The 27,559-nt window shown below is 33.4% G+C and overlaps 1 protein-coding gene across 1 annotated transcript in view; it reads right to left on the minus strand.

Annotated features, from left to right (window-relative positions):
• The window catches only part of FAF1 (Fas associated factor 1), a 325,035-nt gene that overhangs the window by 192,856 nt on the left and 104,620 nt on the right, over positions 1-27,559 (minus strand). Inside the window, exon 7 of the mRNA XM_037499959.2 lies at positions 19,330-19,435. Coding sequence (XP_037355856.1) covers positions 19,330-19,435 — 106 coding nt within the window. The remainder of the gene's footprint in view (positions 1-19,329; positions 19,436-27,559) is intronic.

Below are 27,559 nucleotides of genomic sequence, written 5' to 3' on the forward strand. Positions count from 1 at the left end.
CCAGCAATGGCGAGGGAGTAGAAAGAATAAGGTAGCTGACAGAATCAATAACTTCTTTATTCAAGAATTCAGCAAAGAATATTCTTATCACAGGCTAGGCACTGAGGCTGAGATGAATCTGAAGGAGTTTACAATTTACTAGAAGTTAGAAACATACAACAAGTATAAATTATATGCGGGTAAATTAGCTCTCCTAAAACAAAAAGCTGTGATTTAAAGTTTGCCAATTTCCATGGTGCAAATATTCTCATGTGGCTGATTTCAAGCAAGCAACAGTTTATCAGGCCCACAAATTCCTAAATATCTAACAATCAGCACTCTTGCACTGACAGGAGTTACTAGCACTAATCAATTCATGATCTTAATTGATTTTTTGCAAGTTAACACCAATAAGTGCTATTATAGATATATATTATAAGGGCTGTGGTTAGAATAATTTAATGAAATTCAATTAATTTCAGTAATTGTTTTTTGTTTGTTTGTTTGTTTCTACTGTTCTTAAAATATTCTGTTTGGTTCTGTAGACAATATAAAGGCCAGTAAAATATAGTTACCTCTCTCCTCAGAAAACCTATAGGCTGGAAAATTGGTAAAGACAATCATACAAATGAATTTATGAGACACTCTGAATCACTTTGTAGCACATGAAGGCAAATACAAAAAGAACAGGTTACATTTATAACAGGATTATAGAAGTTTTCCTGAAGGATGTATCAACTGAGTATGGTCTTACTCAGTAAGAAGGGGTCAATCAGAAGAAGAGCTAAAACTTTAAAAAATTGTGGGTCACATTCATAGACAAGTAACAGGTCACAAAATCGGAGTTGAATGGAAAAAAATAAGAGTAATTCCCACAAAAAGTATTACAGAGTTAATAAAGTTGTATTCCCCTATGTTGCCTGACTTTCATTCTTCAAATTAAAATACTTGCCATGCAAGAAATAGTACCATTATGCTAATTTTATAGATAAGGAAAGAGTCTATGTAGTGAGATAAGAAGAACAAGGTAGGCTGCTGTCAGTACTGACCATGTTAGTTAAAGATTTAGAAAGTGGAATCATTGAAGGCACAATAAATCATACAATGGAAAGGCAATGATCTTATTGTGGACTTTCAGGTACCCCTTACCTATAACTTGTATCAGTACCTTTATTCAAACAGCAGATAAAGTGACCATCAAGTCCTACATTCACATCCTCACCAAACCACTGTGTTGCAGTTTCAGGTGCCATTTTCAATCTTCATATTCATATACAGCAAATCTGACACTAGTGAATCTGTTACAGGGCAGAGAGAGGGGAAGTTCAGAGCCCCCAAGCCGGCCTGCTCTAAATAGGATCTGCCATCTACCGCATCAACATAAAACATGAGACTTTAATGAAAAGGAACTTTAATACAATTAGTAAACAATACAGGAAAGGCAAAGAATATAGTTTCTAAATCAAGCACCCAAAGTTACTCATCCCCTCGTGGGTAAAAGTCCACCCAAGCAGGACTGGCCCAGAGCAAGGCCCAAAAGCCTGTCACAAGTCTAAAGCCCCTTTCAGTGGGAACCAACAAAAAAGGATCAGAAACAATCGACAAGTCTGGAAGGAAAAGAGCAAAATCGAAATCAAGATAAAAGCTGCCATTGTTATCCTCCCCACGGGTCTCTCACCCACATCTGTTTCAACCAATCCACGACCAAAAGGCAAGCGCAGCTTCTTCATATGTCTCTGTACTCCATGTGCCTCCTCCAGGTCTCCTTCTGGCTCTTCTTCCTGCTTCCTTCCTCTCTCTGTCTCCTCTGCAGCTTCTTCTCTCCCTGCTCAACTTCACCCTCCTTTTGGGTGGGGCAGGAAACCTGGAACCTCCCCCTTTCCTGGGGACCACCCTGTTACAGATACTGTAATAATCAAATGAACTAGGGCAGGGCAGTGTGAAGTTTAAAAGTATAAAATACTAACCCAAATATGAAGCTTCGTCGCCTTTGCCTCAATAAAGTTATTATCAGCTTTCAAGGTCAACAGCCAGAACATCACTGACTAGAAGAGTTTCCACAGAAATTCATTCAAATTATATTAAGTAAAAAACACTTGGGATAATTTTAATGGATCTCTGCTAGATGCAGATGATAATTTTCTCACAGAGAATGTCTTACTAATATTTTTAATTTCTTTATTTTCATACATATATTTTTCATATCTATATTCTGCATATATTACATGCTCAAATACACTTTCACTTGTAAGTAACAGACAAAACTAATGCAAAATATGCCACAGAAACTGTCTGATGACATAATCAATTAGCCTTTAATAGAACCTTTACCCATGTGACCATGTAAAAAAGCTGGTATAAATCTACTTGTGACATTATTGTGGTTGTACAAAAGTTGTATCCAATAGAAATAAATTAAGAATCTTTCCCCTTTTAAATATTTAACAGAAGTACATATGAAATGTAATTTCACAAAACTCCCCATTATTAAATAATATCAAACTCAAGAAGAATTCTCTCCACATTACAAAATCCATTGTCTCTTGGTTTAACTTGAAATAAAAGGCTAGATACCTAGTTAGTATTTCAATAAGAGTTCATTAAACTCTTGGCAAAACAGTGGTAAATTAAAACTTAGTGTTTTTTTTAGAAAACTTAAATAAGAGACCAGGAAAAAGACTAATCAATACAAAGTAAAAATCAAAATCAACAAGCAACTATAAACCAGAGACACACTACGGGGGGAGAGGGGGAGAGAGGGGCGGGGAGAGGAAGGACTAGAGTCAAAATAAGGGGTGGTGGTGCAATTGTATGGGGAATATAACCATAATGAAAATGCATACACTGTGCAAAGATGAAAAATGATGTAAGAATTATATAAAATAAAATATTAAAAAAAAAAACAGTGTTTTATGTACTTTATCCTGGTAGCATTATGTCTGGTTCTTTCATCTTCCTTTTTGGTACTATTCAATTGTAGGTATAGCTCTTTTTTAAGCTTTTGGTTCTCCATATCCTTTTTGTTGTTGTTGTTGTTTAGGTTTATTATTTTTAAGTGTGTAATTCAGAGGTTTTTATCACAAATTTGTGCAACCACTATCTCTAACAAATTCCAGAACAGTTCATCACTCCAAAAGACTCCCTCTCCCCCAATGGGAAAGGACTTGAATAGAGATTTCTTCAAAGAAGATACATAATGTCCAAGCACATGCAATGATGTTTCTTCAACATCACTAGCCCCTGGAAAAAACGCAAACTAAAACCACAATGAAATACCATTTCATATTAAGATGGCTATTATCAACAAAATAGAAAACAAATGTTAGAGAAATTTCAACTCTGTAAATTGCTGGTGGGAATACAATATGATGCAACCACTGTGGAAAGCAGCATGGCAATTAACTTAAAAATTTAAACAGAATTACCATATGATTGATATATATATATATATAATTATAAGAACTGAAAACAGGGGCTAGAATAGATATCTGTATACCCATGTTCATAGGTATACAGATATACCTATTCACAAAAGGCAAAAGGTGAAAGCAACCTATGTGTCCCATAAACAAAAGAATGGCTAAATAAAATGTAGTATGCACGTACATATTGTGGACTACTTATTATTCAGCCTTAAAAAAAGGAAGTAAATTCTGACATATGCTTTAACATGGATAAACCTTGAAAACAATATGCTAAGTCATAATAAGCCAGTCACAAAAAGACAAATACGATATAATTCCATTTATATGAGGTATGAAGAGTAGTCAAAGTCATAGGGACAAAAAGTAGAATGGTGACTAATAGGAGCCAGGGGCAGCAAAATGTGAGAATTACTGTTTAGTAGGTATGGAATTTCAATTTGGGGAGATGAAAATATTTCTGGAGATGGATAGTAGTGGTGGTTGCACAACAGTGTCAATAGACTCGATTCTACTGAGTTGTACAGCAGATCCTCAAATAACATTGCTTCATTCAATTATCTCATTACAAAGTTGATGGGAAAAAAACCTGATTCTGGGCCAGGGGTGCTATCAGTGTGGAGTCTGTGTGGGTTTTCTCCAGGTACTCTGCGTTCCTCCCACATCCCAAAGATAGTACTTTAGCTTCACTGGCATTTCTGAATTGTCCCACTCTGAGTGTGAGTGTGTGAATGCATCCTGAAAGGAATGATAACCTGTCCAAGGTTGCTCCCCACCAAGTGCCCTGAGCTGCTGGGCCAGGCTCCTCCAGCCACCTACAACACTGGCCTGGAATCAGCACATTGGGAAATGGATGAATGAATGAAAACAAATCATTATTTAATATTAGAGATGTTTTTGTATCTTTATTTAGAAGTTTAGTGATGTGTCTGTGACCACAAACACAAACTTAACTCATTTAGTCAATCAGCCTATAGTAAAATAAATTATTTTATTATCTATCATTTTGGTTAAAGTCAGTTTCTAAGAACCTGCCATGACATTGAGGATTTATACACTTAAAAATGATTAAAACGTTGCCATTGCTACATCATGATACTGGAGGGGAGTATGCTAAGTAAAACAAATCAGAAGAGAAAGAAATGAGAAAGACAAATAAGTTGATGATTCCACAAACACACAGAATATAAAGCAAGCAAGCAAAGAAACAGACAAACCAAACCGAAACAAACCCTTGGAATCTGAGGGAGTGGTTGGAGTAAGGAGGGAGTAGGGGTAGATGGGGCCCTATGGCTGTAGGAAATGAAGGATTATTGGTGCTTCAGGCATGGTGTGGTAACCTATATTCAAAAAGGTGTGAACCTATATCCCTAAAGCATATACAATGTTGTAGACCAACCTTACCAACCCCCAACCGCCCTCCCCCCACCACACACACACACACACACACAAAGGAATACTGTGGTAGGCAGAATAATGAACCCCTCCCCACCAAATGTTTGAAATGGTAAATTTTGTTATATAAATTTTACTGCAATAAAAAACAAGGCAAATTCAGATATTTCTTGGAAAGCCAAAATGATACTTACTTTTGCTAAATTATTTCAGAACTGAAAATTAGCTTAAGTACAAAACCTAATTTGTATAGACATGAAAATTTAAACTTTCTTATTTATTAAACAATGTAGGTACATATAAAAAGACCACTGTGCTCCTTAAATTACATTATATTTCTCACTATATAAAAATGGCAGTATGTAAATAAATAGATCTAATATCTTGCATGTACTGTGTTGTATATTTGGTGATTTATCATTAATGAAATGTTTAAAAAAAGGAAAAAAGCACAAAACATAGCAAAATAACAACAAAAAATATATAGGAACAGTCACCATTTTGCTTTTCTGCCTTATCCAGTGCTCCCGGAAGCCACTAATCTACATTTAAATGTTTCGAAATGCTTTATTTTTAAAGCAGTTTTAGGTTCGTAATAAAATTGAGTAGAAGTTACAAAGATTTGTCATATACCCTTGCCTACACACATGTATAACCTCCCCTATTATCGATACCCCCTACAAAGCAGTACATTTGTTATAACTGATGTGGCTACATTGACACATCATTTATATTACAAAATCCATAATTTGCATTACTGGTCACTCTTGGTGTTGTATATTCTGTAGATTTGGAAAAATTTATAATGATAAATATATGTATATATACACCTTTAAAGTATCAGATGGAGGAGTTTCACTGCCCTACTAATCTTTTTGTCTACACAGAATTTCCTGTTCTGTGCATCCCTTTTTCACTTTGCATCATTTTTTAGATTTGTTTGTTGTGTACGTTGTAGTATTTACTGGTACTTCATTCCTTTTTAATACTGAATAATATTCAGTCTATATTACAAATATACCATATTTTGTTTACTCATTCATTATTTAATGGATATTAGACTATTTCCATATTTTGGCTAAGATAATACTATATTCATGTACACATTTGTGTATGGACATAAGTTTTTGATTCTCTTTGCATATATTTAGTAGAATTGCTGTGTGATATGGTTAACTCTGTATTTAACTTTTTGAGGAACTACCACACTACTTCCCAAAGCTATTGCATCATTTTGCATTTCCACCATCAGAAGATGTTTCTAAGGGTTCCAATTTCTCAACATCTTTGCCAACACTTGTATTGTTATATTTTTTATTCTAGTCATTCTAATGGTATGAAGTAGTATTTTATTCTGGTTTTAGTTTGTAATTCACTAATAACTGAAGATATTGGGCAAGTTTTCATGTGTTTATTGACTGTATATCTACTCTTGAGAAATGTTTATTCAAATCTTTTGCCCTTTTAAAAATTAGGTTATTTTTCAGTTTATTATTTAAGTTGTAAGAACTGTTTATATATCCTGGAAAAGAGTTTCTTGTCAATGTATGGTTTGGAAGTATCTTCTCTTCTTTTGGAGGGTTGTCTTTTTACTGTACTGGTGGAGTCCTTTGATGTACAAAATTTTTAATTTTGATGAAGTGCAATTTACCTATTTTTCCTTCTCTTGCTTGTCAGATTTTTTTGGTGTCATATCTAAGAAACCACTGTTTAATCCATGTCGGGGAAGATTATTCTTACGTTTGCTCTAAGAGTTTCATAGTTTTAAGTCTAATGTTTAAGGTGTTTGATCTAGCTGGGTTAATTTTGTATATGGTATAAAGTAGACCAATTTCACATTTTATCATGTAAATATCCAGTTGTCCCTGCACCATGTATTAAAAAGACTGTTCTTTCCATGTTGAATAACTTAGTAACTTTACTGACAACTAATTGACCAAAGTGTAAGGAGTTTATTTCTGGACTTCCAATTCTATCCCATTTATCTAGTTCCCTAGAGGAAAGTATACTGGAAGATAAAAATAAAATTCTTTCTTATTCAGACAAAAATCTTGCAGAAATCCAAGTACCATGGCAATCAAAAACTCTGTTTCAACCTTGAACATCTTAAGCAACACCTTAAGAATCAGAGGGATACTTACACTCCACAGGGACATATATACATATTTACATACTAGTAACTGCCTACTGACCAGTTTTCCCTGCCTATCCCTCACCAGTCTCCACTCCCACATATGGTTCACTTGAAGCACAAATGAAATTTCTTAATTCACATATAATCCCCACATTTGAAACTAAAAAAATTCTTTGAAATCATTTCAAATTTTTTCTTAGGATGACCCAGATCCAGAGTAATTAAATTAACCGCCCAAACTCATATGGCTAGAAAGCCAAAAAAAAAAAAAATCCAAAAACACTATATTAGAATCTAGGCTTCCAAATATCTTTGTAACCACTAGATACTGACTCATGTAAATGTTTACTCATTCAATAATCATTTGAAATGTACTAAGCACTATATTTAGTGCTATAAATATGAAGATTAAATGACATTCCTGCCCTCAGAGCCTATCCTGAGAAGGAAAACAAACACAAAATGAATAAAAGGACAGAAGTGTTGCAAAAAATGGTACACAGAGATCTTTTGCATATCTTAAGGTTGCACAATTTATATTTTCAATAGCAAAAACCAGATTTTTGCATATCTACATTATGAAAAGCCAAACAAATGAAAAAGAAATAGCAGGTCATTCAGAGATATGTGATTGTGCAGCTTCTTACTTGGCAAGAGGATTGGAATTCAGATCCCCTTCATTACAGTGCAATAATCTTCCACTCGTACAAGTTAACTAATAGCCAATCAAGAAGTACTGTTAACTTGATTAAAATCTATAACACCGCATCTCTAGATTTAAAAGGACTTTTTCAAAAATCAGCTATAACCTCATTTAAAAGGAAACCACCAAGAAGTTACTTGGCAGGTATTACAAATTAAAGATGACATAAATCTATTTTAAAGCAGTTTTATTTTACACTTCTGCTGCAAACTATTCTCAGTCTCTTTTTTTTAAGCAAATGACTGGAAATTTATAGTCAAAACAGAGTTCCTCTCATAATCCCTTGAGAAAGTAAGTACATATTTATGTCAACACTAATACTTGAAATGCTTGAAATACTCAGAAATCTTGGAAACCTTTTGTTAGTGAACTTCAATTACAAATAATCTCATTAATTTATAGATTCTTCATTTTTCCATTTTTTCACTAAGCATACCTACTTAATGACATATTCAGTGGTAGGTCCAGAAAGAGATAAATTCAATACTTTTCTTGTTGTTTAGGCACTAAAAAAGGGAAATAAGTATGCAGGTAATTGTAAATGGGTGTAGCAAATGCTATTACAGATATATACTCATAAAGAGAGAAAGGAGAAATCAGGAAAGAGATACCTAACCTGAATAACCACAAATTTGACTACCCAGATTGAATAACCCCTTGACTCACAACATTTGGCTTCAAATTACTTTTGGCAGTTGCAACAAATCAATTTTCTCCCTTCATAGGACAAAGATTAGCCATAAGTGAGGTCAATAAAAACCAAAACACTACATCATAGGATTTACATTCATTCTTGGAAATCTAGAATAACTTTTAAGCAACAGAGGATGTACAGATCAACAACGACGACGATGACTAATTTGAAGGAGTCAATGTTCATTTAGATTTAGGACACAGGCACATTAATATGTCAGGCACATTTACTTCAGAGTTATGAATCATGTATTGTTCCATTCATTACATCTAAAAATCAGTTACAACATTTGAAGTTACAATTACCAACAGAAACCTAGACTCTTAGGATATTTAACTATGTTTTTGACATTTCAAATTCCAAGCAAAGTGATCCACATGTATATGTTATCAACAAAAATTTTCACCTATAAGAAGCCAGGAGCCTTTAAAAACACCTTATTAAATTCCCTTGCTTACAATGTGAAGGATAAGGGAAACATTTCCCAAATGAACAGAAGAGATTTGATGTTTGATTGACAATCTATGATTATAATTGGACATTATAAATATACCACTTAGGAGGAAATATTTTACACTTTTCATCAGGCAAAGGCAGGAATGTAAAGTGTTTTTGAGAGCATAACACCACATTAAACATATAAATGGCAATAGTATATTTTGAAATTAACATACATAATCAATAATTCTGACATTTTTGATATGGAATTTTTATAAACTCAATAACAAGAGAATCAGGAATCTCAATAATCATCTTACTTATAATTGATTTTATTTAGATATGATTGGCACGATTTTTCCCTCACAATGATTATAGGATCGCCTCTATATTTACTGAAGTAACTATCATAATATGGTAACAACATGCCTACAAAAAAATTATGACAACTATTACATGAAGATTTTTAACTACCAGCAAAACACAAGGAAAGAGACTCAGAAAGTCAATGCATAAAACAAGATTTCAATTCATTTGAAATAACGTCGTAGTTTGACTTATAGATCTGTCACTTTCCTAAATACTGTAAGAATTTCAAATGTTGCATTTGGATAGATATTCACTGTACTAACATTTAGATCAGGTTTAGCTTTACCTGAGAAAAAGAATTATGTGAATGGATACAAATAAATGCTATGAAAAGTGACATTTTAAGAGGTTCAACAGGTATGAAAAATTCTAGAGTTGCTTATCTTTAAAATCTATAAAAAGTAAGATTCAATCTCTTTTATGACTCGTCTGTCTCTGTTTTTTAGGTACCTCCCTGTTTTTATCAACTACCTGCTTGCTAGGTAAGGAAAATTTATCAATATTTTTAAAGTGTCTCCTCATGGACAATTTGAAAGCAATTCAGATTATATCAGTCAAATAGGAAGTCACAGCACCTTGATCTCTAACAGTGAAAGAGAAATTACATGGACAAGATAGAGGCATATTTAGAACATTTTCTTGTCCTGTCACTCCATAGGCTAAACTGGGACTTCCTCTGGAGTATATCATACATATGCTGCTCTTCTAAAATACATAAATAAGGTTTGCACTTTCCCAAATGGAGGTTATTTAATTCTAAATATATTCCACAAATATAAGCTTTACTTTCCTTTGTAGTGCCTTATTACAGAGGGAGAAAATATTCTCTTGGACGTCTACAGTCATTTCAAAAGCTTAACTAAGAGATTCCTCTCTCACCTTCTCCTGGAATTAGTCAAATCACATTTATTTCTTCTCCTTTTTTAAAGTTTCTAAATAAATTCCAGCAAACACCTGGTTTTTATTTTTATGCCTTCAATTTTTCAATTTGTGGGTATATGACTTCTCTAGCCCAAAGTTTCTTGGAAATTATTCTTTAATCAATATTTGGAATGGTTGTAGCCTTCAGCTACATGAATACCATACCTGTGGACACCACAGGCAAAAAATCTGCTGGCATTTAAAAAATTCTATTTTGCACTCTAAGTGGAAATCTAATTTTTTTCTACTGTCACTCATTGGACTTTTCCAGCATTACTCTTTTCTAAGTACCTTCTTTCCTCTTGTTTCCTCCATCCTTTTCCATCAAGTGTCCATGTTCAGTATTATTTCTCCCCCACTCATCCCCCACCCCCAAGCATTAGCTGTAAAATAGATGTAAAGCTTGGTATAAGTCCAAAAATTTTATGATCAAAATACATACTTAGCAAATTGTTTGGCTAAATCTTTCATGTATGATGAAAGATTATTACCACAATTCATTAGCAAATTATAGACTTTGAAATGTAGGCAGACAAATATTTGGCCCTGTATCAATCAATTTGGACCAGCTGGGTAGAAATTCACACAATCCCAGGAAACCCGGGAAGTGAGGTGCTCTTTCATTTTTCATTCACTTGAAACATTAAAGAAAAATTACCATTCTATAAAAATGTCCACTTTTCAAGATTTTAGAATGAGTTTTATTTCAGTCAATTACTATTTTAGTGACCAATAAACTGATCATTTCTCTTGCAATTGACTGTGAAGGAATAATGCAATATGTGTATACAGGCAACATAATATTTATCCAGTACTCTCCAGTTTAAAAGTTAAATATTTAATAATCGTTCTATTGCCCTAAATAAGAGGGGGAAGTATATTTCCAGATACACTAAATCGGCCTGAAAACTAATTTTGCAGTTATTCATGATAAATAATATCTTTAACATTCTTCCTCTGAGCCTCCCTGGCCTAGTAAGGTGACCTTGCACAAAGATTCTGATTGATCCTATGTCTGTCTATTTTGGTTAAGCTACAAGGCTGTGTATGAGGACAGCTGCACTTTGGGAGCAACTTAAAACAAATTTCATCTTAGTGGCATCTAATCCAGTGCTTGGTACAAGACGCATGGAAAAGTCAGTGTCAAAATTAAACAATGCCGGCTTTGCCATGAGCAGATGCTTTTGCCTTGCAGCTGTAAAAACCTTAAAACAATCCAGTACTCTACTGTCTGGTCACGCAATGATCACAAAGCAAGGAATACATTTTGCCATTTATAGAAAATGTTAAAATGTTTGATACAAGCTTTTAAAGTCTTTTTCTTTAAAAAAAAAAGTTTCAAAAAAATAATGGGAATATACTGAAAGAAATAATAAAGTCATACAGTTCCAAATTCAGCAATAAGTTTTTGTAAGTGTATTTGCCGCACCAAATATGTTTGAAGAAGAATAACTTCTTGACTGGAGAGTATTGAGTCATCACAAAACACATTACACAAAAGAAAAATTACCATAAACATGTTTTAAAAGGTTGTGGCTGTAAAAGCTTTAGTATATAAGGATAAACATGGAAATAATTTTCTACATGCAGGCCTTATCTTAATACACCCAGTCTTGTGCTGTTTATGAGCACTGTTGATGAGCACTGTATTTACTTACCTCCCTTTGATTTACTTCTTTGTTTTTGTTTGTTTGTTTTAGTTTTGGTTTTAGTTACACTGGGATAGGGGAAGAATGAGGAGGTTACTAGCTTATTCTATAGCTGAAAGATACTTTAATGTTAAAATACTTCTCAGCTTAGTAACGTGATACTTTCCCAGTTCTATACAAAAACTGCAGCCTTTTCCAAACCTTACCCTAGCAGAGAGAACCTGTCTCTGGCATTCAGGAATCTAAGGGTTAATATTTTAATACTGAAATAAATTCTTCTTCATGAGGAAAAAGGCTCCAACTACTGTGTCTGTGAAACCAAAGAACCAGCCCCACCTAAGTACTGACTACATGGTCATGATCAATCCACTTCTGCTAATTGAAGTTCTGGCTTTAAAGATTGCTTCTTATGGTACCTACTAAAAACAGAATCTAATAGTCTCACCTTTATTATAAATAGTGTATTGCAAAAAAAATTTTCTCCATGACTTTTTCCTCACCGTTCAAATTTGTCTTAAAATCCTTCTCCCCCAAGGATATCAATTCATTAACACTCCACTGCTTATAAATTTCATTGGATGTTTTGCTGGTTGAAGGTTTGGGAATTCCCCTTATAGTCCTCCCTACCCACAACTTATATTTCAATGAATAAGTCCCAAAGTAATGACCATATTAATGTGAAATGAATAAAAATTTATTTTAAATATCCAAAAAGGCAGGCTACCTTCTTTATCAAAAGTCTTTGAAAAATAAAATCTAAATTACTTTAGTAGTAATTTTGGCATTTCTATATCCTATTTTCTAAGCTGTAATTAAAACATACCAATACAGCATATGGATACATTATGTCTTTTTAAAAAACATTCATTTAAACAGATGGGCCATGCTTAGAAATAATATTTCCAAGAAATGTACACAATTATCATTAAGTTATATACTATTGGTATGATTTTGTTTTGTTCTTTGCTAATAGTTATAATTAAAATTAACTGGAACGATGGTGTATGTAATATATGCCATCAAAAAAAGTAAACCATGCAACAAAAATACATCACAAGAAGTTAGCTTAAAAGTATAAAAACTCACAAACCAACTGAGAGGTAAATGTGATCCCCTGTATGTTAACTCACATATATTAGTACACAAATTATTTTACAGTGTAAGTATTTCATTTTCAATATTGTACACAAACAGCTTCAAAGATAAGGAATAACTATAAATTTGTACAAACTGGGTTTGTTTATATTTTCTTGTCATTTCATAACAGCTTTGGCTAATAATCACAAACATGCTAGCAAGAACTGTGGGAAATATTTTGTTTAGAGGTGTATCCCAACTATAGGTTATTAATGACACAATTCCAAATAACATTTAATGGACTTTAATATATTACATATTTTTATAGGACATGCAGAAATTTGCAAAATTGATTGCCTCAAAAAAATTGTTCTCTTTTAAGTGCATTTTGTCTTTAAGATTCACTCGTAACAGCAATATGTTTTTAAAGTATATATTTTACTCAAAAAATACATAAGTAAGTCACAAACCAAAAGCTAACAGATGTGTGACTTCTAATTAGTTATAATAATCTCTGCTTCAATGCCATTAGAATGAGCCTTTCTTTTCTTTTGAAAACTAAAAAAGCTTTCCTTTGAATTTTAAACTGTCAGGGTGCTTCAAAGTCAATGTACAAAATCTGCTTTGATTAAAATTTTAGACATCTACAGTGATAACTTTATGAAAGGAAAATATTAAATTATAATTATCCTAAACAGACACAGTCTTGTGAAACTAACCCTACATTCATGTTAAAACACAAAGAGTTGAATATAATGAATTTGATTCATCCTCGGACACAAAGCTTCACCACAGTAAACTCAGTCAACTGTTGCTCTTGCGCCTATATTCATGGTGCTTAAATAGCGCACTTTAAAACAAAAAAAACTCCAATTGGCTTTTCATATATCCACCCTCCCCAAAAATAACGCACTTGAAAAACTCAAATGATATGAAAGGCTTCAAGGCCTCTTTTCTCCCTTTCATACCCCTTTTTTTTATTTCTGTTTGCAGTAATCTGCCTTTCTCTTTCTCTTTCTCATTGCTACAGAGCAAGCGAGGAGGCTCAGAGCTTTGAAAAGGGGGCTCAGTGTGTAATGGGTCCACTAGAATTAATTTACTTGCACCAAATCCATTGAGCACAGAGGGTTTTTTTTCCCCCTCTCTCTCCCTCTCTCTCTTCTCAAATCATTTGGAGTCGAACGCAGCCCCCAGCCTTTGTAATTCTAGTAAAGCACTTAAAGTGCACAGTAGGTGTTCATGAGGACCATCTGGTCAAAAGCAAAACAAGCTGCTGATTTTGCCTTTGAATAGAATGAAGCAAGTGTGAATTAGTCTCTTCAATTAGCACTATTACAACCTGTCAAGTGCATATTGTAAAACAGGATTATTACAGTATTGGTCACCAGTGCAATTATTTACTCTCTGCCTTTTCTTGCATATAAAAATGTCTTATGTTTATTATTTTCTGATAACTGAACATAATTTCTCTTAACCCAGGCCTTTCAAAACAACCCACACAAATCACAGATTATGAAATGTGGTTGGCCAAGAAGATGCTAGAAAATATATATACAAATATATGCATACACACACATATGTATCTTGAGTAACAAAGGACTAAAGCATTGTTAATTCTGAACAAACTTCAATGTCTCTATTTACTTGAAATGTAGGAAAAGAGATACTTGCGTGGACTAAGAAATTTTTCATTAGAGATTATTTTATAATTCAGAGAAAAATATTTATCAGTTACAAATGGCTGCACTGCTAATATTACTTAAACTTATTTCCTAAGGGACAATTTATTAAGAATCATAGAAAACCTTGACATTTATAAAATAATCATTACTGCTTTGTTCTTTGACTTAAACAGATCTTGGTTATAAAATACAACTTGAGACTAATAATATACACGCATATTTAAAAGAAACTCATAATCTCCTTTTATGAAACCGAATAAAGGCTTGAATTCACTGCCCAGTTGCTTAAGAAGTATCTCTTATTCTAAGATGTCACTGATTTCAAATTTTTAAAAATCAAACTATGATATATTCTAATTAAAATGGGTTCATGCTAATTGAGCTTATTATATATGTGCCATTTATTTTGCAGTAAAAATAAACCACTTAAACTTTTAATTAAATAAGCATACAATTTAATTTACCCTCTTGCAATATGCACATTCTGAGCAATGCACTTCAATTCTGTGCCAACAACCCCCACCCTCTCCATACTATAGAAAACAAACAAACAAAACAAAAAACACCAAACAACTATACTCAAAACTTTCATTTTACAAAAGGCATGTTACTTAAGAAGCTACAGTCAACCCACTACTAGAAAATCATTCATTGGTACAATCTATATAATACTACATATTTAATTACCGTCAATGACCTCCAATATTAAAGGAAAATCGTTTGAAATATATGTCAAGCAAGTTATAAAAGTAGCAAGTAGAAAAATAAAATGCAAAACCCGTTATGAATTTCAAATTTTTAGAATTCAGGATTAGTCCCACGATTTCACAATTATTTAGCGATTAATTTTAAAAACATATGATTACATAGCTTTCTTGTTGCTAATTCAAGCCATTGACTTCCAACTTGACAATCACTTGTATTAGTAGTGAAATAATTTATTATTCCATACAAGATATATCTTTATAGGTTGTCAATTTTTTACTTTCATTCCCACTAAGAATCAAGTCCACATTAATATGAACAGTGAGAATTCTAGAGTAAAGTGAAACTTGGGAGAGGATTTAAATAACTCCAATAGCTATTCATAGAGCTTCTCAATATAATAGATAAATAATACTCCATGATTCTGCACCAAAAATACTTAGGTTTCTTATCATTGTTTTTCTGGCTTATGTGTATATTGCTTAAGTTTGTATGACATCTACAAAGAAAAGTAGATATTTTGCCTAAATAGAAGCTTTGCAATAGTAAAATGGACAACAAAGAATTAGTTTCCAAGAAAAGTTGGCTTGATTTCAGGGACTTTATATCCTTTTCCACACCTGGGTTTAGGATTTGCAGTAGGCAAATCAATCTTTTTTTCCCCTTAATTTAACCAATCCTAAGTACATTTGTAACCACAGATCTTTAATAGTATTAGATGGAATTACCAGAATCTGTACAATTAACTATTTAAAAATCTGAATTCTAAGTGTAGAAAATTCATTAAAATAAGGCAAGCATGTTCAAAATTTCAAGGAAATTCACTATTTTAAAGTGTAACAAAGCAGTTAATGTAGGACCCAAAAAGGTGGTGAAATAGTTACAAAGTTATTGTTAGATTAATTTTTACTAACTACTTTTTCACTATGGAAAAAAAAGGATTTTTATACTTATGATACTTATGACTACTTACAACTCTCCATTCCCTTTACCATTGCTCTCCATTTGACCCTACCAAGTAGAAGGATAATGTAAGTGGAAGGATTTGTAAAGAGCTTAAAAAAAAAAAAAAAAACCTCAAACCTCAATATCTAACTAGCTTAAATTAAAATCTAGAGCACCCAAAGGATATAAGCCATGCATTGTGAGGCAAGACACCACAGAAACAGAATTAACAAACATTGTATAACTATTGGTTTATCATCACTAACTTTGCATGAACATATGGTCACTAAAGAGTTCATCTGAAATTCAAACTGCAACTTAGTACTATTTTCTAATTCATTATTTTTAAAAATGTATTCTGTCTAGTTAAAAAGTTGAATTCATAGTGCCTTTTCAACTCTATTTCATTTAATAGAAATTTCTCTCTAAGGGAAAAATATTACAAAGGCTTTCTTTTAAAAATTAAAGGCTTTCCAAAATAAAAATACAAAAAAAAGTGATTATTTATAACTTACAACAAAAATAATATACTACTGTACTGAGAAAAACTAGTCCTTTAAAATTTCTTCCTCTCCCTCATTTATTTGTCAGAATTCATTCTGTACCTATTCAACAACACCGCAGAGAGATTTCTAAAACTAGTGACAGAAATTAATTCACAATTTAGAATATACTGTATCATTAAGCTTCCACATTAATAGTAAACTTCCAGCCTTTATAAAGTGAAACTGCAAAATCATTTCAAGATTATATTCTTCTTATGATACAAACTGATTTTCAATCATTAAGCAAAAAAAAAAAAAAAATGCACATACTTGTCACCGTGGGATGCATGGTTGAAACATATGAGCATCCTGTCCTCTTGAACTCACCCTCCCCCTACCAGGCCTACGCAGTAGGCCACAAGTTGAAGGAGAAAAGTCTTATTAGGACTAGGCCTACAGAGTGTGATCCTAGGCCTACAGAGTATAATCCATGTCTTTTTTTTAAATTCTACAGATAAAAAAGTCTATGTGTACATCTCTACTTATAGAAAAGAAACTGGTATTAGAAACAATCACATTAATATTTTCTTGACAACTAACATTCAAAATATTATTTTAAATCAACTTAAAGAAAAAAAGAAAAAGAAGACAACGAATTCTTGCCAGAAATACATAAGAATATCAGTCCTTGCAAAAATATTTCTGGGACATTTTCATTTTGAAATGGTATGAAAAAGATTTACTGTTTTCAAGTCCTTGAAGCTTAAAATATACTTAATAATCTAAATAGTAGGCCATGGAGAACAGTTTCAGCCAACTGTGGCGCACAGTGGCACATTTACAGAATTTTAAATATTTCTTTTAATAATTGATGTAGTCATTTTGAATCATTCTGCATAGGATATCAGGTGTGAGCAGATTGCATTAACACTGCTTAAACATTTCAACTTGTCAGTATGGCCAACTCGATTTCGGAAATATTTGCAGTATTTTCCCATCGAAACAGTAATAAAGGCAAAATAAATATATGCCACTACTTTATAATCACCAAACATTAATGAATATTTTATGTCTTTTTAAATCTCCCTGTTTAATTTAAAAGGGTGAAATTAAGTCTCCTCCATGCAATATGCCAATTATCTGTAAATCAAACAATAACTTGGCCATTATGCTCCTTTTTGTTAATATAAGAGAAGCTAATTTGAAAACACTGAATGGCATTTTTAGACTATCAGTTTAATAGTCCTTTCTGCCCTCTTGTGGGATAAAGTTGAAGTACACTCAAACTACAGAAACTGAAAATGTAAAAAAGGATAAAATTTTAGCTATACAAATTTCAATCAGAAAGAAAAATTAAGCAATCTAGTCCATCATACATTATACAAGCTTTCAATTTAAAAAATTAGTTTAACAATAGAATGAAATTGATCTATTATATTTATTATTTATTTTGAAAATAAATTTCCTTATTTAATTATATTCAGAGTATAACTTAAGTTTTACTTTCATGAAGTTCCCAAAATAACTATGATAAAGTCATAGTAAACATTATTTCTAGTGTAAGAGCAATAATGATGTTTTGAGGAATTAAAAGTTTTAAGAGAGGTTAAATACAAAATGGCAATTAATATATTTAAAATTCTGGGGAAAAACAAAAAATTCAAACCAATGATTAAGGGTCCAAAAAAGTGTTAAAGATATTAGTGATTCTTCAACAAACTAGTCAAACAAGTGATAAATCCACTTCAAGCAAATAACTTATTTATGCCAAACTAAGAAGCTGAAATTCATTGACAAAATATGAAAAAGGACCATGAATAGTCCAGCCACTACTGACACAATTTATATAATTCTGAAAAAATGATCAGGGAAAAAAACTGTTGTTCTTCCAATATGATAAGAGTGATTCTTTTAAGCAATGTAGTATAAGAAAAAATTATGAAACAATCGAGATTAAATGTGATTGATCCTTTTTTAAAATGTCAGGAGACATATAATTGTTGTCTTCACAACTTACAACGGGTAATGTGACACAGCTGTCATTTCAGTGTTTCTAAGCAAAAGTCCTATCATAGCTTTATACATATTTCCCCTATGGACACAAATTACTAGCTTTTGGGGGGGTGGGGCCACAGGCAAGAAGGTACCTTCTCTCTTTGAGGAGGTTCTCTTTTGAAACAGTGACCCTAGTTGGCCATGCTGAAGAAAATATTGACACTATAAATACACGCTTCTCAGATATTCTGAGATAAATGACTGACAGTCTCCAACAGCATCTCACAAATACTGCATAAGACAGGGACTGAACTGCTTAAGAAAAGCCTCCTCAAATTCCTTTTGGAAACAGGCAGGGTATACATTATAAATAATAAATTTGAGAGCAACTTTACAAATAAAATATAAACATGTTGAAAATGAATGCTGTCAATAATTTCTAAATTAATACTGTAATTACTATAAAACCATGAAATAAATCATATAATAGTGAATTATTTTTTAACTTGACTATTTTAAAGAATTGTCAAGAGCTCTCATTTACAACATCTATTTTTCTAGGTCAATTCATTTATTATATCTACAGTAATCATTGATGCTCCAGTTAATTAAAATTAAGAACCCAATAATGAAACATAAAGAGAGTTTCCAACCAGAACAGATAAGCCCTCTTTAACAGGGTCAACATTAGCTATAATGAGTTACCTTTATTCCTTAGCTGTGAGACATAACTCACCTCTTGAATGGTACTGCTTCCTGAGAAGTTCAGGTTGTACTCCCGCTGGACTTCTCGGTGGGTGATGATCAGCATGAAGTTTTGATTTAATGACTCCTGCAGGGCACTGAAAGGGTTGAAAGAAAAACAAGGAACTCTGAGATGAACAAGTTCTAGCTTGCTTTACAGCTAGCTGCAAAAGCCCCAGGAGTACCATAACCTCTACACAGGCATGTCCGGGCCCAATGTTATCATCTTTTCAGCTCCTAAAGGCAAGAGAACATGCTGAGAACAACCAAGGGGAGCTAACCTGTTAACTCCTTCTCTACCAAGGTGTTTTTAAACTTCAATTTTAAATACTTTGCATACCTAAGAATTTTCTACAAGTCATGTTATTATTTACATACATATTTCCTCCAAGAAAAGCAAATTTGTCAATTATACCAAATTCCAAATATGCCACTAAAATGTACATGCAAAGGCTTTGGTTCAGTTCCAAGTGAAATAACTGTTTTAGAAAAAAAGAAATATGAAACTATTGTTTATACACATGAATATTATATAAATATGGGTTCAGTCAAACAGACTACTCTGAAATCTATAGAAGTTTAATTGCTATACCAAAATTCCTTCAAAATAACTGTTTTCACTTAGGACTCAGAACTTAGAAATTGGAGAATTAAAGCAACATTTCTTAAACTCTATGCCAAAGTTCAAAAATGCAAGAAATGTGTCAAAATCATGAGTAAATGAAATCAGTCACATAAATTAAAAAATATACATCACAGTTCCGTTAATGACAATATTAAGAAATGCCATCAGTATTGAAAATAAAAATCTATCACCATTAGGTCTGAATAATTTTTACTGCCAGTTTCAAATGTAATTATGCCATGTTTATGTAATCATGAAAATATTTTGGGTATGCTATACAGTTCTGGTCTCATCACTCCTCTTTTGCCAATCTTAACTATGTGACAAACATAAATGCAATATAAGATTAAGATTAGGCAGTATATTTCTCTGTTCTATTGTGTCCCCATAGAGCTATAAGTTAACTATAAACTAAAAATACCTAAGAAACATCAGTATATATATTATTGCTCAAAATCAAAGGAAATTATACCTTACTAAAAAAAAGAGTTTCTTGAGGGACCTTTTGTCATTGTATCCTTAGCAGATAAACAAAATGTCTGACACAAATATTTATTGAATAGTTAATGAATTGTGATTTTCCAGAAGGCAAGAGTCTTTATTCATCTTTGTTTCTCACATAGCAATGGTGCCTGCTAAAGAACTATCATTGTAATTAAGATTTTCATTTTGATTCATTTATTTATCAATATTAACTCAATGCCTTGCTTTATCCTAGGTGCAAGTACACCCACCCAAATATGCAGTTCTTGTCCATAAATGCTTGACATTCTAAGAGGGGTAGACAGATACATAAATACTATAGTATAATAGGTACAATTAGGAAATTGAAAAAAAGAAGTATAATGAAACCTGAGAAAGTACTTAATTCTGCCTCAGTGAAGGGAGTAAGGATTAGAAGAAAGCTTCAGAAAAGAAAAATGTAAGTTGAACTTGAAAGGGGTGAAATTTTTGTTTTGTTTGGGGAAGAGTGATGGATGGTGCTTTTTAAACAAGAAAATAATGAGGAACAATACAGCATGTTTATGACTCAGTTACATATTTATTGAGCATCTACCTATGTTTATGACACTGTTTTATATGCTAGAGATACAGTGGTGAACACACACACACACACACACACACAATGGGCTCTGCTTTCATAAAACTTATATTTTACTAAAAAAGATAGACAATAATCAAATAAATGGATAATTGATTTTAGAAAATGCTATGTGCCATGAAGAAAATAGAACAGGATTACAATATACAAGGTAACAAAGGGGTGGACTGAGGGAATTATTTTCAACAGAATAGTTGGGAAAGACATCTCTGAGGAAGTGACATTTAAGTTGATGTTGGCATGATAAGAAAGAGACAGCAAGAATCTGATCATGAAGTCCTTGTAGACCATAGTAAAGAACTTGGTATTTATAGTAATTGCAAAGGAAAGCCATTGGAAGGTTTAATACAGGGAAATGGTTAAGATCTGACTTACCTTTACATTTATACAATATTATTTTGGCTGCTCTGGTTACAGTAAGGACAGCAAAGACAGGGATAACAGACAGGAGACTAGTCCCAGCAAGAAGTAATAGTGGGGCCTCCCCTGGTGGCACAGCCGTTGAGCTCTGAGCTGCAAAGCTGCCCGCAGCCTCTGCAGCACCGGTTCGATCCCCGACCACCGGGGAGGGTCCCACATGGTGCGACAGACCTATCCTGCTGTGCCTGCTGCTCCCCTCAGCAGTGTATTTCATCAGTCTGCCTGTTCTGTTTCCCGCTCTGGCTCTGGTGAATTCTCTCACCCTCCCGCTCTTCTGACTGTACCCAGTGCTTGTATAAATAAATAAATAAATCTTTAAAAAAAAAAAAAAAAGAAGAAGTAATAGTGGCTTAGACTAAGAGGTAAAGGGAGAGATGGTGAAAAGTTGTCAGGTTCAGGTCTATTTTAGAGACGAAAGTCAGACATCTTACTGACAGAGTGTCAGAGAAAAACATAACCTCAAGGTTTCTGGTCTAAGCAACTGGAAGGATGAAATTGCATTTAACAATGAAACAGGCAGGAACAGTTGGGTGGGTGGGGGAAATAAGTGAAATTTTGGGTATATTAAGTTTAAAATATAGTTGTCTTCAAATATTTATATGTAATATAGAAGAGGACTGAAAACACATTTTATTGATTCCAAGTTATAAAAAAAAAAACAGAAAGAATTGCATGAGTCCATATTGTATATATTTAAATATATGAAGACAATTATGATGTCTATCACTCTCTAAGTATAATACATTCAATTCCTTTTACCATTTCTTTTTTTTAAAGATTTATTTATTTATTTATACAAGAACCGGGGTACAGGCCAGATGTGTGGCAGGGTGAGAGGATTCACCAGAGCCGGGAACAGAACAGGCAGACTGACAAAATACATTGCTGAGCAGCGGGCGCGACAGGAGGGGTCTGCAGCACCATGTGGGACCCTCGCTGGCCAGCCGGGATTGAACCAGAGCTACAGAGGCTGCGGATAGCTTCACAGCACTGTGCTCAATGCCTGTGCCACCAGGGGAGACCCCTTTTACCATTTCTTTTTTTTTTTTTTTAATTTTTTCTTTTACCATTTCTTAAGTGACATGTTCAGTTACCTACACCATTCATAAACAACTACACAGTCAATAAACAGCTGTGGAACAACAACAACAAAAAGATACCTATTAGACATTGAAAGAGTGATATCATCTACACTTGTATATAAAGATCAAGTAAGAAAGTTCAGAATTGACTACATAGAGATAGTATTTAAATTTTGTGGCAAAAAAAAAAATTACCTATAGAAACAGATTACTTAGAGAAAAGAAGTGCAAGATGGATGCCAGGGCATTTCAAAATCAAGTAGAAGAGAAGTCAGTGTAAAGGGATTCATAAATGGTCAGTGAGGTAAAAGAAAAATACAAGAAGGTCTAGTACAATGGAATCAAGTCACTGCATTTATTAGTCAGGCATGAGCAATTATGCCAAATGCTGCTGAAACATTAAGTGCTGCAAGGCTAGAAAAATGAGCACATTAAGGAATTTGTTAAAAGCTCAATGTGACCACAATGAAAGGTATGTGAAAGGAGTATAGGGAGGATCTCAAAAAGTAGGCTGGCTTAATGTTCAGTTTATATGTAAAGTGAATTTGGGATTGGAAATGGCAAGTAATAGAAAGTCTACTTGGAATTTCAAGGCCTTTATATATAGCTATAAAGAGACTTATTTCATAACCATTCTACAAAATTTGGTTTTTGCCCTAGAGCCCCTTGGCTGACATCCCCTTACATCAAAAGCATTTCAATTTCTGTTCATGTTGTATTCACCCTCCTTCCCTTCCCCTATTCCCAAATACTACAGTTTTCAGACTACCATTTTGTATTTATTACAGACCTCCTCAAATTCCTAAATCAACTACTTCATTTAGTACTTATTTATAGTGTGTTTTGTATAGTTTGCTGTTTCATGTGAAGTCCTGAATTCAAGGTTAGAAGCACTTTAAGAGTAAATATCTTATTACTTACCAGTATTTCCCTTGGCAACTAGCATACTAAAGGTGATTCAATGCAGTCCTTTAAACATTTAAGGAATTGCTGTACATATTTTAACTGCATATAAAGAAACACTAATTCTCATTTTTTCCAAATGCATAGAGAAATAATTGACATCTCACTGTATATGTTTAAGGAGTAGAGCATGATGGTTTGATTTATATATATTATGAAATGATGATCATAATAAGATTCAGCTTTTATCTCATAAATAACAATAAAAAGAATAAATTTCACATTTGAGCTGGTGGAGTGTCATTTTATTCATAAAATTGTGGTTTAGGAGGTTAACTATCCAAGGTTACACAGTTATAAAAATGATAGAATTCAATTTCTAAACTTTATTTGATTCTATTGTTCTTTACATGTCAGTAGCCGATCTCCTAAATAGCTAACCTGCTTTGGGAGAACAATGATGATAAGATCTCTGTCTCTTAGGATTTCTATTCTTTGTAATAATACAGGCGTAAAAGATAAAATCACCAGCCTCTAGACAGACTATTTAGAGAGGATGAAACAGGGGTCTCCCTGGTGGTGCAGGGGTTAAAGACAGCTCTATCAAGTTTCACCAGCCACTACAGCATGAGTTCGATCCCCAGCCAGCCAGGGAGCAACCCACATGGTGCAGCAGACCTCTCCTGCCTCGCCCACTGCTCCCCTCAGCAGTGTATTTCAGTCAATCTGCCTGTTCTGCTCCCCAATCTCTCTGATGAATTCTCTCACCCCCCCACACCTCTGACCTGTACCCCAGTTCTTGTATGCATATATAAATAAATCTTTAAAAAAAAAAAAAAAGGATGAAACAGATGTGAGGGTAGTGGTGAAGGGAGAAAAGTATTTTGAAGTTTTTTTGAAGAGGGGTAAGACATGGGAATGATTCCAGACATTGACTAGTTTGAGCAGAAATCAGAGATTATTAAGGGAAGGTATAGAAAGCAATGAGGAAAAAGTGTAAGAGGATGTGAAGAAGGGTTAGTGGAATAGGAAACTTGAAAAACATTAAGGACCTACATTATGGGGGCCTTCACTAGGCTAAGGAGATCTGAATTCCAAAAGTCTTGATTATTATATAGATCCTCCTTTATTCTTTACATATGAGCCCACACATGTGTTTAATACTTTCAGTGCTTGCCTTTATGCAATTCCTTAGATATGTTTCTTGATCTTGACTGGCAGACCTGTGCAATAACTTTGCAGAAAGATTTGTCAGGACCAGTATTGACAGCCAGACTACTTTAAAAGAAGACTGATTTAGTCTAGTTCTACAATTCCTTGATAGCCCTGGAGGAGGGTCAGTTGGCAAGAAAAAAAAAATTACAGCTTAAACTGTTTGGGAGTCACAGAGTCAGATTTGAGATTCTGTTCCCTTATTCAGTTACTTGTTTCACCTTGAAAAGCCAATTATACATTCTTTCAACAGTATTTGAGTGTTTACCACAAACAAGATTCTATTTTAGGCACTTAATTACTCTGTAAATTCTCAGTTTCCTTTTTAGAAAAAGGATAATTGTCCTTATTTCTATTTTTTTAAGATTTATTGTATTTATTTATGCATACAAGAGCTGTGGTGCAGGCCACAGGTGCATGGGGTGAGAGGATTCACCAGAGACAGAGTAGGGAGCAGAACAGGTGGATCTACTGAGACATACTGCTAAGGGGAGCAGCGTCAAGACAGAAGAGGTCTGCTGCGCAACATGGGTTAGCTCCCTGGCCGGGGATTGAACCCGTATTGTAGTGGCTGCTGACAGCTTCAAAGTGATGAGACTTAACCTCTGGCACCACCAGGGAGGCCCAATAATCCTTATTTCATGGAACTATGAATTTTAAAGAAATGAAAGCAGGAATTTTTACTGTATGTAAGTTTTAAGGTGACTTGTTACAACTTACTGAAAGTAGAACAATTTTTTTAAATTTATTTATTTATGCATACAAGAACTAGGGTGTAGGCCAGAGGTGTGGGGGTGAGAGTGTTCATCAGAGACAGAAAGCAGAACAATTTTGAGGGACACCCACACTTTAAAATCTTACAGTGACGATGAAACAGTAACAAAAGGAATCTATGGTGCTTTTGTGGAAGTTATTTTTCAAACTTTAGTTCCATTCCTCTACAGGAGCACACAGAGGGGAAAAGCTTTTTTGATGTATTGAACATAACTGTATATTATGCCAAATGTTATCCAGACTCAGTGTTTGTCTTATTTAGAGTTGATATACCATATTCATGTTCTTTGTGAGAATGGTCTGTTTGAACCAGTAACCTGAGAGTGTCACTTGCCTCTTCAGAGAAATCTTGCCTGATTCATTCACTTAGCCACTAGTAATAATAGCTAACCTTTAATGAGTGCTACTATGTATTAGGCATTAAGAGCTATGTGTCAACTTTATGAAATTATTACTGTCATTTTCTTTTTATACATGAGGAAATATATCTTAAATTACCACTGAATGTCACAGACAAAATAAGTAGCAGTGACCCCGATACTAAGGAACACAACCCAGTTAAGATCATGTCTCTGTCTTTATTGCGCTTACTGAAGGATGGGCAAACAAACTTAAAATTCCTATATGGCACTGTTTGCTAAATACTCTAACACCACTTTTCCTAAAGGTACTATGGAAACACAGGAAGAATATCTGAATAAGATCCAGAGTTTCCATAGAATCTAACAATGTAAAGTGAGTAAGTTTTGTTTCTTTGTTTTATGAGAGGTGTTCTGCTTTGTTTTGTTTTGTTTTGTTTTGTTTTGTTTTGTTTTGTTTTGTTTTGTGGGAGAGGGGAGGAGTTGTAGAGAGGGTCAGAGCAAAGACTTTATTGTTAAACTATTAGTAGGCAAACTGAAGCTAATTATTGCTTTAAATAAGGAGTCCTTAGTTGCTGCATTTTCTAACAGAATCTTTTAATGGCTAGTTAGGATAGTTAGCCAAGTTTAATCCACCTTCAAGCAGCCTTTTACTTTCCAAATGCAAAGATCCTTCTTCAACTTTCGTCCTTTAGAGTAGCTCTGAGAATGATTGCCAACCAAAGCCTTTAGGTGAAAAATAATATGAAAGTTTTTTTTAATGGCATGTTTTTCCTCAGTTAGAGTAAGAAAGGTGTATCCAAATGTAGGTTCTTTAAAAAGTTGAGTTTTAACTCAATGCAAGAAATGGTTTTACTAGAACATCTATTTTTTCCTTGTAGTGTTTTTAAATTTTTTTATTCTCCAATATGATTTTCCTTTCAGCTTGAATATTTGCATTGACCAACAAGGAGGTGGTTTTGTTTTCTACAAACAGACAAGGGCCATTAAAACTTACCATTCCTTTAGCCTCAAAGAGACACTGAAATTAATGTTTAGGGTGTAATAAAAATTATATACATATCGCCAGCCTTTGAGCTGATGGCTAGTTGCAAAAAATACAATACAATACAACCAATACTAACATTTTAAATCAGTTAGTACAAAAAGTATCTGACATTTTCACATATATCATTTCACAATTCTCCCGACCACTTTTTTAATTGTAAAACTGGGGAAGGGACACAAGAGAGGGAATGACAGACTGATAGATGATTGATTGATTGATAGACAAACACAATTCTAGAAATAGTTTCAGTAGGACATTTCCTTTTCTGCTTTTCTTTTCGTCTACAAGTCTAGGCTTCCAATGTTCTTTCATTAACATAATGTCTATCTCTATTTAGGGAAATCCCATTCCAATTTAACTATAACACTTATCAGAGATAGAGAAGCCATATACAAAATACCTACCTTCTAATGAATGCCAATTTCCTTCTGATTCACTGACTTAATTTAGTACATTTTAATTCCCCCTTCAGTTTTTGTTTTTTTTTTTTAATAAGGGGAAATAATATACAGCAAATTTTAACACATAGGCCCTAAAAATAAATTTAAAGCTGCTAGTACAGACATTTTTATACAGGTGAACATACAAAGTCATACATTACCCTCCATATACCAAACACTGATAAAAGCAAGAACATTAAGAAAAATAAATATAGCAGCCTTTACTGTCTTAATAGAGCTTATTTCACATTAGGAGG

The sequence above is a fragment of the Talpa occidentalis genome, unplaced genomic scaffold (genome assembly GCF_014898055.3).
Source record: "Talpa occidentalis isolate TD23 unplaced genomic scaffold, MPIMG_talOcc4v2.1 talOcc4.9, whole genome shotgun sequence".
NCBI classification, from domain to species: domain Eukaryota; kingdom Metazoa; phylum Chordata; class Mammalia; order Eulipotyphla; family Talpidae; genus Talpa; species Talpa occidentalis.